We start from the raw sequence: 13531 nt of genomic DNA on the forward strand, positions 1-13531 counted from the left end.
AATTATAATTCACGTCGGCAGTAATGACACCCGGTTACGTCAATCGGAGGGCACTAAAATCAATATTGAATCGGTGTGTAACTTTGCCAAAACAATGTTGGACTCTGTAGTTTTCTCTGGTCCCCTCCCCAATCAGACCAGGAGTGACATGTTTAGCCACATGTTCTCCTTAAATTGCTGGCTGTCTGAGTGGTATCAGACATTTCTGTAGCTGATACCTTCAAGCTAAATGAATAAATACCACTACGGTCAAGTGGAGAAATACACAAGTTTGACTCTGAGGTGAAGAGTCCATTATATTTTGGATCTCTAGCAATTCTAAAAGCACAAACTGATTTCACCACCAATCTGCTTTTAAATCAAAATTGTGCCATAAAACTGTAATTGTACCACATCCAAGACATGCACAAAGATAAAAACAACCAATACATGATTTTCGGTCTCACTTTATTTAATGATGATGTGAAAAGTAAAGGCTGTCCATAACATTCAGACAACAAAAGAAGAATGTTTTTTTTCTCCAAAGTCCCCCCCATAACAACTAATGGCTCCAAAAATGTTCAGGTGTTCCAAGTGTGATACTTATTTTATACAACTTCTTCATATCTAGACCTCATCTGTACATAACATAGTTACAGATACTGTAAATTAAAAAAATGACTTCCAAGTATCCTTGTGGCATTTTGTGAAACATTTTCCTATGTAAAAATGAAAATGTACGTAAAGATCTTTACATATACATATATATAGTTCTCTATTCTTTCTGTAATAAGAAAACAATTTATTGCCCCTCTTGAACATGTTGCATTTAACATAGGTTTTGTTTATCATTTTAAACTCTTAATTGAACTTAATGCCATGTGATACCACATATCAAACCGACAAAACAGTAACAGTATGGACCTCTGTGTTGTTCCACTTAATATATTTGTCATATTACTATATTTTTGGACATGTATGTTTTGTGTTCTCCAGAAACCCTGATGATGACACATACAACGATATAATATATATACGTACATGTCACTTTGATCTTCAAACTTAAAAGACCTGTGGCAAATACAAACCATCAGCATGACGTTATTCATTACAGGAATTTATGAGCCCTTGACCTTCCACGATTGCATCTGCTGAACAGTTTTTCATTCATGTTCAAAAGAATTGAAATGGTTCATAAAAGAATAAAAATCAGGGCACCTTACAAAATATATAACAACAACTGATGATCTGCATTTGGTATTTTTGAATGGACTAAAAAAAAAAGTAATTTGATAATTTGGTAAATGCCAGGAGTGGTTTATTAGGATCGATCGTTTGCTACTACTTTCACTTTATTGCCCTCAGTGAATTGTTGCTAAACCAGTAGCATATTCGATATGATGATGTCGAGTTTACCCACTGAGAATCTTGGCATTGACGTGTGTGAGCTGATCAAACAGGTTAAGAGAACCTAAATCCATGAGCAAATACACGTAAAACCAAATCGCAGGTGAGAGGATGAAACTACAGAGTGGATTTGTTACAACAGTTGCAAAAACAGAGGTAACTCTGTGAATTATACATTTTATTTCATGCCGTCTTGAGAAAGCCAAATACCAAATATTCCATACATGGACACCATCATCAGGGTATCAGCAAATTGTACACAATCACATTTAATGTAATATATAAAATGTGCGGTTGGTTTGTTTTATCTCCTGAAGGAAGAACCAACCCTCTGACAATGTCTTTCACTCACTTGTCAAGTGATCGTGATTCTCTGGTTGGCAAAGGTGCAGGAGAAGCTGTGACTCCTTGGGTATCTGTGCTCAGGGTTTTCCCCGCTCCTGTACTAAGCAGGGGCTGGAAGGGGAGGAGCTCTCACAGGGGGGAGTCACCGTGATATGTCCCCATAGCAGGCGGATCCCTGCTTGCTTGTCTCTTGCTCCAACTCGGTCGCAGGAGAGATCCACTCCAGCTGAAGTGGAGTATTTGCCAAGTACTCCCAAACTGTCCCGTTCACCGAGGCATGGAATTGAAATTAATCTATGACACGTTGTACACTTTACAGATGTGCGGCCAATGTTGTGGGTCAGCGCATTTACCACACTGTGTATGTACTGTGGGTCCTGCAGGCTACAATATAAGACAACAGGCACAGCGCTCAACAAACGCCTTAAAAACTAAAAACCAAGACACCAATGGTGAAACAATATGCTGAGAACAAACCTTCTCACGCTCGATAAAAAAGTCCTTTGTTTGTCCGGAGTCATTGCTTGCTTTTCTCCTGCATGAGGAAAGTTTTACAAAAAACTGTCGATGACCGTTGTGCTCAATGCGGTTCAGCGGCACTGAACGTTACATTTCCATAGCAACTGAGGTATGTTCACTGTTGCTAAGCGTGAAGTGGGTTTTCATGACACTCGATATTATCTGTGAAGAAAGCCCTGTGTCTGTGCTGTATCACCGTGTCCAGCAGTGGTGGCATCACCGTTTTGGAACTGTAAGCTACAGTCGGTAGGGGCTTATTACTTCAGACTCCCTTGTGTTTACTGTCTTTACCACCACTCATGGAAATTCAGGTCAACCCGCTTAATCCAGACTAGCTGTGGAACCGGAAGACCTACATCCTTTCCACCATCACTTCTCGAGTTTGATCTCTTCTGACAAAGCAGCTTTTTATTCATTTCAGAGTCTTGTGCCTTTTTTTGTGCCATTGACTCCCCCATCGCCCTAAACTGTGCCGGTTAGCTGTAAGGGCTAGATCGGATGGACATCTTAACAGTCTACGGAGACCAATCTGTGGGGATCAATAAGACCAGGCCCGTCACTAAAGCAATGTCTGAAAAGCACCTGATCTCATGAGGCGCTCTCATATGAGCGTGTCTTTGTGTGTGCACTTCTTGGCGTATTAACACACATAAAAGACATCTGTGGAACACTCTCATGGCGTTCTATTTTCTAACATACGCAGCCTTTCAGACTTTTTTAAAAGGCATAGCACTGATATTCTGTATAACATGCTTTCTGAAGACATATTGAGCAGACTGTAAAATATGAAGGCTTATGCAAAGTCTGATGTGAAATCTCTGATAAAAACAAAAAACAGCGGTACAGATAAGCAAAGTGAAAAAAACAAAATATAAATAAAAAAAGAACCAAGTTGCTTAAATTTCAAAAAATGGGCACTGGTGCATTTTGATATTTGGTGACTCAGACTTTGATGTTTCTTACTTTGCTGCCCACAAGCTAATTGATTAACAGTTACACAAAAATCTATATCTCTCATACATATGTCTAATTTGTAGGATGCCATGTTTTATAAGCTTTTCATCTGAAATTGTCATGCCTACCTGCCTCTGTTATAAGCCTCACGCTTAGAACCAACTTAATTGTCCATTCACAGCATATACAAAGCTTACAGTACATCAATGTTAAAAATGATGATATTTACATGTCTGGACAAGATTGGGAAAGGGACGAGCAGTAAATTTGATGATTTCCTTTTGTCGGATTTTGCAGATTCCACATCTCCAAACCATTATCCAGTCACTGAAGCAGTGAAATACTCAAGTTAGATGACAAACTCACGTGTTGCTGCGAGCACATACGTACAACAGATTAGGAACAGAAACAGATAATCCCCTCTGAAGCAGATAAGGCTACACATCATTAGGGTTGGTCCACCACAGCTATTGGGGTGTCGCTATATTTGTGCATGTGTGTGTATTTGTATATAGCCTATCTGTGTTTGACTGTGCATATGTGTATATGCCTAGGCAGGGGGGAGGGGCAAATGGACAAGGGGATGTTAATTAAAGGAGTTTTTAAGGGTCATTCAGTGCTCACTCTGTCTCCTCATACCCCATCCTGACTGAGGATATCAGTTTACAAGAAGACCAAGGTGAAGAGGTATGAAGAGTGAACCCCCCTCCCCCCCCTTCTCTCCCTGTCCTCCTTGATCCGAGACAAAATACGCACATACGCTGATGATATCAGTCTATTTGCTGTAGAAAAAAAGAATCACATATGTCTCCTCTGCAAAGAGCCAGGTGGGGGAGTGAATGAAGCTCACAGGCCAGAGACCATTACCCGGTAGGAAGGGGGCATGTGTCTGTGCCTTGGGCTTGAACCAGGGCTGCCATTAGGGCTGGTGCAGCTAGCATCTACCCCTCCTATGGAAGGTAAGTAGGCATGATGGAGGATGGGCAGCTGCAAAGACAGTCGACGCTGTATGCTGCAGATAGAGAAGGAAAGGAACAATGTCAGCGATTACAGCACATTTACTGAAGTATTATGCTATAGTGTACATCTGATTACGTCAGCAGTCTGCTCTTTCTTTTCCTGCATTACTTACAATATAATTTCTTTGCATATCCCATGGATGCTGAAGAATCGGGATTTTTTTTTCACTGACTTGAATTTGTCATTTCGGGCTGACAGATCGCACGCTCCTTGTCCTCCACCTGCTTCCTTCTTTTTCTTGTAATCTGTTTGCCTTTTTTCATGTCAACTTTGATGCCCAAGCTTTTTTTCCCCCACATGAGTCACAGTGAGTGTCTCTGGGGAAATGCTATTTGGAATCTCATGGAAACTCTCTGTAGAGCTGTGCCTTTTCTTTGTACACAGCTGTTTCAGTTCCTTTAGTCAGACTTTCTGTTTCTTTCTTGCCTCAGAAGTGCAGGGTTCTCTCTGGCAACGTCTTGCAATGTCGTCACCAATTTCTCGTCTTTTCTGTATTTCCACATATAGAAATATCAGGGCGTAGCAGTATGTAGACGATACTCAGATTGTATGCAGATTGCACCAGTCTGTTGGTTCAGAATGATTCTGATTTACTGACAGTGGTGAGAACATACGTTTCATAAATCTGATGCTAATTTTGCGTAAGCCGTTTTCTGCGCGGGATAAGAACAGATATTAATAAATGAGGACCAATGTGTCTGTCTATCACGTTGGATCGCTTTGTTGTATAAATCTAACCAGGGCTGGATCATTTTGCTTCCAATAATGAAATTTACCCCATTTTTACTCTTGCTGACCCTCTGCCAGAGTTCCGAGTCAGTATTTGTCATTTGCAAATTAGTGTCTTTGTAAGTTCAAATGTGCGTTCGCAGCTGTGCCCTGGACAGTGCACTTCATCTGCTTTTAGTGATTCCTCTTGCATGATTTATCTGAGCATCATATGGGATATGCAGAGCTAAATTCAGTTCATCTCAGGTCATAAGCACCACCCGCAGGAGTTTTTTCCCCCACAAATTAATTAACATATTAGCCATAAAGCTAGTGACAGAATTGAATTCCTCACTAAGTAGTAGGCATCTTATTTTTCATTAATTTTAGCGATGGAGCTCTTTCAGACAGATCCGATCCTGGAAAGGCTTCAATAAAATACTGTGTTTTAGCAATATAGCCATATGAGCTGGATGTTGCTGTCAATACAACAATTTTGTCACAGTCTGGAAGTGGCATATGCAGTGGTCTTGCTCGGTTTACTATTAAAATGTTCACTACACACTTTCACACATATCAAGTTACAGTGAGAAACTGAACACAGCGAACAGAAAAGATGGATCATAAAAGACTGGCATCTGGCATTGCACAGCTTCCCACAAGCCTTCAGCAATTTCTTTAATTGTTTTCTGTGTATTCTTTAGCATCCTCCTCTCCAGCTTCTTCTCCTTACTAAGCCCCTAATCCACCGTTCCTCCTTCCACCGTAGCTTCTGGGATCGTCTGACGAAAAAGAACATTTCATGCTTCCGCCTGGTGTGACAGTTTGCACCCTACCTCGCCAGAGCCATTGCCACTGCCAGCCATTTTCAAGAAAGTTACATAACCGGCATTTGGTTATGTAAAAAATTAAGAGGGGCTAATGAGATTCAAGCTTGTTCTGCATTAAACGTAGTAAAATGTCTTAATTAGGAAAACTTAAATATTAATGGTCCTCAGGCCTATTCAGTTATTCTGACCCGTTCTACTTTATGTGATGGAAACACAACAGCTCATGAAGGAATTTCAGGATATTTTTTGGAATATCATATAGGACACGGGTGCTACACTTCACAATAACACACGCCTGCATTTTTCATGCCACAAAATATTTATACAGCTCGATCTCTCTCTATTCATAACTCTTTTGTAACTTATTTATATTTGTCTCTTCTTTCTCTTCTCTTTCTCTCCCTTCATCTCTCTTCCCTCCATGTGATCAAACATTCATGTGGCATGGGAACAGCTCCAAGTGTTCCTTTACTTCTGTTCTCCTCCCTGTCTATTTTCAGAGCTGCTTCCAATGCGAGCTGTAAATCAGTGGTTACATAAGCCTCTGCGAGTCTCTACCTTCTTCTTTCTCCCCTCCTTCTTATCTCTGCCTTTCTTTCCTATCTAAACATATTTTTTCTCTTTAAACATCTTCTCTGTGTAACTGCCCTCTCCTCTGCATTGTATCCTCCTCGCCTCTTGTCTCCGCTTTCTTCATCCATCCATCCCTTAACATCCTGCATTCTTCTCCTGGTTCTGTTTAAACGTGTGTGGGAGGGAAACTTCTCAATGATGCATGAAGTGTCCCCCCCTCCCCATTGATGAAGCTGACATCCCTCAGCTTTGCTGCCTTATGAATAATAAGTGAATGCTTATCTGCATTTGAATGTTTTGAGAGTTCATCTTCCTTTACATGTTGAGAAAACAAATCAATTACCTGCATGTATGTGCATGCAAAATGTACATGTGTGTTTTTTGTGTCTCCGGCTGTAAGTAAGCTGCAGGACGTTCAGCGTACTTGGAGAATACACTCGCACTCTGTGAGGTGATATGCATGTTGGTGGTTGATGGTATGTGCGTTGCGTGGGAGAGAAAAGTAGAGGGCCAGTCCATGCTTTCACAAGGCTCTGTTGCCAGAGCAACCGCCTGAGAGCTGCTGGTGGTTGTGCTACATGTGACGTGTCGTCTGATGAGAAAACTGACAAGACAGAGGGAAAAAGGGGGAGAGACACAGGGGTAGAGGGGCTAAGGAAATGGGAGATCTCACTGTTCTGGTGAGTTGATATCCTCGAGAGGACCTCTGTTTATTCTGGAAGGATCCATGGAGCCCCACTGCGCCTGTGGTTTCTGCTCTAGGTGGTTCTTCAGTATCGACTTCTCTCCATCTGCATGAAAACATGTGTAGACAATAAAGAAAACTGCAGGCTGTCACCCGGACTGTCATATTTTGTCACTCAGTTGCTGTAAGTTGAAAATGACCAGGATTTCAAATACGACATTGCCCTTCAGTCCTGACACTGGGCTTTCCAACCGTGCAAAAAATAGCAACAAATGTAAATAAATCAGCTGTGTGGTATGTCAACACACACCTAGCAAAGTTAGTCTGTGAAGGATCATGTCAGCTAAGATGTGCATGCTCACTGCATATGGTGCATTCACACTAAGAAGTTAAACCAAGTGTGTTGACATCAACATTCAGGATGAAGAGACCGCTTTTGCATGATGTGCAGACTAGCATTAAAGATTAGTTCAAAAGGAGCATGTGAAAATGGCCTCTGGCTGCAAATAATAATAAAATAAAAATATACAATAATAATAATAATAACAACATTTAATTTGCCCAACTGTTACTAGTCAAAAATGTCTCGCTCAACTATCTGCATGCTAGACAAATTATACAAGTCAGACTATGTTTTGGACAGAGATGCAAAAAACAAACCTGTTTTGCTCAAACTTTGAAAGTGGACACTAACACTTGGACCAGATTCATTTCAGAAGTGGGGACTGGATGATATCACAACAGAACAAGTGCACTGAGTCACCAGCTGAAGATGCCAGGATTCAAACCGCTGGCCCTGAGGACTGAGGCTTAAGTGCTCCACCACCAAACACACAGCCACCAAAACATTACTGTTCGTGAGTGCCAGTAATCTAAGGCTATCTCTTTACAACAGGGAGAAAAACACTCCAGCTGCATTAAGCAGCACCACATGAGCCGTCTTCTTTCTTAAACGGGACTGGAAGAGAAAGAAAATCTATATCTAATGGTTTAAATCTGGGCAGAAATGATTCAAACGGGAATATATTGATCTTGTGAGTGGAAAAGCAGGCAAGTACTTCTTGCGTACCGTCCTATCATAGGGCAACAAAATGTTTCAATGAAAAAATAATTTAATGGCATTTAAGCCTGAAAATGAGCAAATGCTCCACAAATAAAAAAACAAAACAAAAACACTGTAAAGAATAAAAGATTTTGTCTTTCTTTCAGTGCTGTTAATCTATACATAATAGCATTTAACTTATCAGGCTAAAATCAGGCCATGGCTGTCAACCTGTCAGAAAACCGCACCTTAACTGTCATCTCCTGGTGTTCTTCAGCATCGCCATGTGCTTCTACATATTCATGAAGACAGCTAGAGCGAGGGAGAGGTGGATTGTCGCGTCTCACCCTTTGTGAGTGAGCGTAATCGCTGTTGACACAGCATTCTCCCCTTATAACAGCCACTCATTCACAGCCCCCAATACATTTAGACCAGCTCTCTTATGAATACTGATGACTACAGTTAGAAGCCAGTGGTGGTGATGATGATGATGACCGTCAAGCATAAGTAGAATGAAGCTGGGAAAAGTTTATGTGCCGGTGATCTTTAAAGGAAGCTTAACGACCTGTGATTTTATTGCCAGAATGTGTGTCAGGCTGACATTTGTGAGCAGCACCTTATGCGCGCTCGCTCTTTCTTATTGTCTCCATAAGAGAGAATCTCAGCAACCCAGCAGCTGATACGTTGTAGCCCAAACATAAAAATATTTTCTCATTTAGAGAAAACTATTTTTTCATATATACTTTGATCATCTTTTAATTTTTGAAAGGTTTTAAATAAATCATTGCTAATAACCTACATCTTCTTTGACATATCTAATTTATTGGGCTCCTTTGACGATATAAGCAAGGAAGCACTAGAAAAGGCTGTGTCTTAAAATAGACTCAGTTTTATGAGCCCACACAATCTGAATTTTACTTCATTACACTGAACCTGATGTCAGCTGCCAGCTGCTGCCTCCACTTTCGACAGATTTTTTTTCTCAGCAAGTGTAAAACAACAGGTAAAATGAGGCATTTTTAATGAATTGAACTACGGTGTGGGATCCATTGATTTGACCTTTGAAACCAGGCATGCTAAAATAAGCTCAGTAAGGAAGATTCACACTGTATTCACTCATCTGCCTTAATTCCTGGGTGTTCAAGCTGCTACTCTATTCCTTACATCACTGTCAAACTTAACTGTCATCATCACACTGGCCCAATCATTTTTCGGGCAACTTTCTGTGAACCAATCAGCCTCTGTCCTGGCTGTTGTTCAGTCTCAGTGCTCTTCTATCATTCTGCCTCTCAGGCTCTCATGTGTGTGACCCACCTCCACCCCATTTCCACCATAGAGATCCTTGTCCAGGTCTCCACCTGCTTCATCTCTGCCACCACTAGTGCTCCCTTTAGGGATCACCGCAGCAGGCCATTTGCCTCCATCTCACCCCATCTTTGAAACAAGCTACATCTCTGCACACTTTCAAAAACAGAATCAAAACTTTTTTTGACCCAGGCTGACACTTAATAAATGTTGATTTTCTTTGTTTTGTTGTAGTTTGCTGTTTTCAAAGAAATGTGCTACATAAATAAAATTGCTATAGCCAAAGCCATCCATAACATCCTCCTTAAATACATCCATGAATCTCCTCTGTGATCTTCTTTTTCTCCTGCCTAACAGCTCCATATTCAACAGCCACAATCACATATCTATATCAAATCTATCCTTGTATCCTCGGCACCGTCATATAATATCAATAAATAACCTAAAGTAATTTTAAAGCCAAACTATATTTGGTTTCAGACAGGAGGGTGTACACTTATTTTAGCACAAACGCAAAAGGCAGGGGGCAGAGAATACGCTAAAACACACAAAAAGAAGCATTACACACATTTCTGTGTGAATGTGCTCATTAACAGCCATCAGTTCACTGCGTAACTATGAACTTTCACAGATGAGGAACTTCTCAAACAATTCCAACACGCTCTGCTCCCAATTGGCAGAATGAGCGCAGCTGTTGTGCTCTTTTACCTTCCCGAGCTCAGACAGATCCATTAGACACCCCTGAGAGCAGCTTTGTGCTGGCGTGTGCAGCAGACACGCTGGATCCGGCTGCTGTACATCAGCGTCACTCTGCGACTCTTAAAATGGTGCCTAATGCAAAGCGACGCTGCTGGGCTGTAACGATTCGCTGATTCAATTTGAGGCAGCAGACTTCATAATGTCTGCCATACATGCATCGGTTTAAACAGCAGAGGCAGAAGTTTGGAGGGTAAAACGCCAGAAGCTCTCTCTGCTGGAAAAGACTGATAGGACATGCATCTTTATATTTCAGCAAATTAGGATTTGCTCTTCGTGTTTCCATAAACTAGTCTCGCCCGCTGATGACTCACCTCACCTGCTCCCAAACTTTTCTTTACCCTTATCTGGTTCTCGACTTTGTTTCACAGACACTAAACTACGCCCCAAACAAGAAATAATTAGGTATAAAACCAAGTGTACACCAGGGTTTGAAAGTGAGGCGAGAATGACGTGCGACTACAATATGTGCTAAATTTGACAAACAGCAGTGGAGCATACGTGTACTGAGGTGCTGTAGCTAATCTCATGACTCATTACAGACGTCACAGATGCTCCTGTGTCCCTCCTGCTGACAGGTGCTCCAGCAATGGGAAAAAAAGAAAGATATTCCTTCATCCAGCTGCTCTGAAAGCAGAATTAAAATCCTTTACTAAAACCACTCAATATGGAAATGCACCGTAACGGTGGCAAAGAATTAGTATTAGATAACGTATGTGAGGATTACTTTGAAACTGAAGCCAGTTCAGGATTTTATGATAGTCCTGAAATTGTGATACAAACCACTGAAATGTAAATTACACTCAGTAACGTGAAACAGAACAAAACGGATCCAAAGCAAGCATCGACAGGACCACAATATGATGACATACCAGCACAGTGCACGATCACAACATACGAATTATGATATTAAAGTGAAATGACAACAGAAAAAAGACAAAAGCAGTTTTGATCTCTATAGCTTATTTCCTGCTTCATGATTAATGTTCATTGTTTTAATAACTAACTAGTTCATGCACTATAGTGGCACCGCTGTGTAAAGAGGCATGGCCACGTAAAGTAACTTACAGATCAGGGATGTCAAACTCATTTCACATCATCGGTTGCATAGAGCCTACGTTGATCCTAAATAGGCCGGACCGCTCAAACTCCACTTTCTGTCATTGAAAAGTCGTTTAACTGCACATTCAATCTCTGAGATTTCTCAATATATGAAAAAGTGGTGCACTTTCATCTCAGCGCACCTCCGTTTTTCTACATGATAAAAAAACGCTGCTGTAGTAAATCAAAGAAATCTATCGGCATGACTCTTTGGACTTAAAATGTAAAAACAAAAGTGTAAAATTAGAGAAAACATTTTGGTAACTCATTGCTCAAACGGTCCTGTAATCATAAAGCAGAGATTTTTTGTAAATTCTTATAAAACGCCCTATTTATTCATTTATTTATTCGTTCATTTTACTGTGCACACATAGTAAAAAACAAACAAATATTTCTACAGTTAATAGTAGCAAAAGCTCATTACTGTAGTATGAATGGCTGTGTGCAAGGTCATTGTTGGTAGGAGAAGCTGTAAAATTAAAAAAAAAAACCAAAAAAGAAACACATGCCCCCATTCACACTTTCCCAAAAAGTCCAGTGGGCTGGATCAGGGACGATTCTGGCTGCTTGGCTTTAGGTTTGACACCCCTGCTACAGATGGTTCTGTAGATGAAATAATATTTCACTAATATGGAATATTTCCTATGTGCCTTAAATGCTGTCAGACAGATATAAAAACAGAGCGATAAAAACAGTATGGCAGTTGTTGACCAGGGCTAAATGAAAGCATGCAGCGAGTATCTCACCTTTGCCATCTGTAAAGTTGCGTATGCTGAGAATGTTATTGGCATCCGAATAATGGTTCTGTTTAATGTAGGGCGTTTTCTCCGGCGTGTCCTGCAGCTGCATGGTCACTTCCTCCAGCTCTTTGTCCAACTTTTTATCCAGAAAAACAGATCTTCTGTTAGTTCATTGAGTATTACAGTTGATCACTTAAAGTAAGTACATTCTCACCCCATCACTTAACTATTGTTTCACATCAAGGTTTCATTAATTATCCACAGACAGCCTAGCTTACACAATGTGAGGTTATCAGCCAAAAATGAACCTAAATTAAGGTTTGTCTGGGTGTGACTGACTGCTGCAAATGCTACTTCGCCAAAATGATGAAGAAATCTTCAAAGAAATCTTTTTTAAATGGCACTCTGTGTCAGTGTAACAGAACATTTACTCTTTGTGCCCACTGCATCGCTGTCCTGTCTGAAAGGTGATGAATGGTTAAAAGATGAAAACAAAGAAGCTGTAACTGGCTGACCTCTGTTATCCTCATACGGAGGCGGTGGTTATCAGTCTGGAGACCGTCCAGTCGAGAAGTGTTGGCTTGGTTGACGCTGGTGACGGAGGTGGAGGTCTTGGAGTCTTCTTTCTTCTGATTCTGGGTGAACTTTAATCTGCGGTTCTGGGTGGCTGCGTCTGGGTTTGTTCTCATCGTAATTAGCTGAAAGTGGAGTTATGGGCATTAGTCACAGCTGCACTCTCGCACTCTAAAATTGCAGGAGTGCCAAAAAAATCAACACATAACTGTTTACGCTGCGTTTTCAGCTTTCAGGACTTAGCTGAGTGATAATTAAAAGCTTGCAGAGTCTTTCAGCCACGCTCACACACACACACACACACACACCCTCTCTGTCCTATAAAAACTGACCTTGGGAACGAAGACTAGACAGAGCGTGATGGTGCTACAAAAGATGATCACCAGCGCTACAATGCAGAACTGGACATTGGGCTGGTCCCTGGTCAGAAAAGACACCGCGGCGCCAATGATGCACATGATGCCGACGTTGTACACGCTCATTCCGATATATTTGCTATCGTTCAGAGCGGGAATGCTCACGTTCCTGGTCTCCCATGCCAGAAAGCACCCAAACAGCTGTAAGAGAAGAGAAAAGGAAGAATATGAGTCATGTTTAAGAGAAGATCACACAAAGATCTCAGAACAAATGAAAAACTTTAGTTATAGAAAGTCTGGACTTGTCTTTCTCCGTCAGTGATATTTAAGCAGCTCTCATTTTCCTCCTGCTTATTTAAATTTCTGTCTTGAGTCTTTCAGAAGAATTATCCATTCTTAATTTATTTCTGATAGTTCATGCTAAACACTAATGGAGTGGGGCTTGTGAAGACGTTTAATTTCACTTAGCTGAAAGCAGACAAAAATAAACTTCTTTATATGATGACGTGGTAAAGGGCTGAGATGTAATCTAAAGAGACAGCAGTTAGTTTCACGTCTGGAAAATTTTATGTGCGAGTGAATTGTTTGTTGCAGCAGCAGCAGACTACTGAATAATTCACAGTGAGCTGTGTAAGATG

General features: G+C 40.9%; 1 protein-coding gene across 1 annotated transcript in view; it reads right to left on the reverse strand.

The window, feature by feature from the left end:
• Nucleotides 1-430: 430 nt before the first annotated feature.
• The window catches only part of gabbr2 (gamma-aminobutyric acid (GABA) B receptor, 2), a 176769-nt gene continuing 163668 nt past the window's right edge, over nt 431-13531 (reverse strand). Inside the window, exons 15-19 of the mRNA XM_031729443.2 lie at nt 12870-13094; nt 12480-12662; nt 11971-12100; nt 7009-7126; nt 431-4216 (exon numbers count right to left, since the gene is read on the reverse strand). Coding sequence (XP_031585303.1) covers nt 4051-4216; nt 7009-7126; nt 11971-12100; nt 12480-12662; nt 12870-13094 — 822 coding nt within the window. The 3' untranslated portion in view covers nt 431-4050. The remainder of the gene's footprint in view (nt 4217-7008; nt 7127-11970; nt 12101-12479; nt 12663-12869; nt 13095-13531) is intronic.

This window comes from Oreochromis aureus, linkage group 22 (genome assembly GCF_013358895.1).
Source record: "Oreochromis aureus strain Israel breed Guangdong linkage group 22, ZZ_aureus, whole genome shotgun sequence".
Lineage (NCBI taxonomy): Eukaryota > Metazoa > Chordata > Actinopteri > Cichliformes > Cichlidae > Oreochromis > Oreochromis aureus.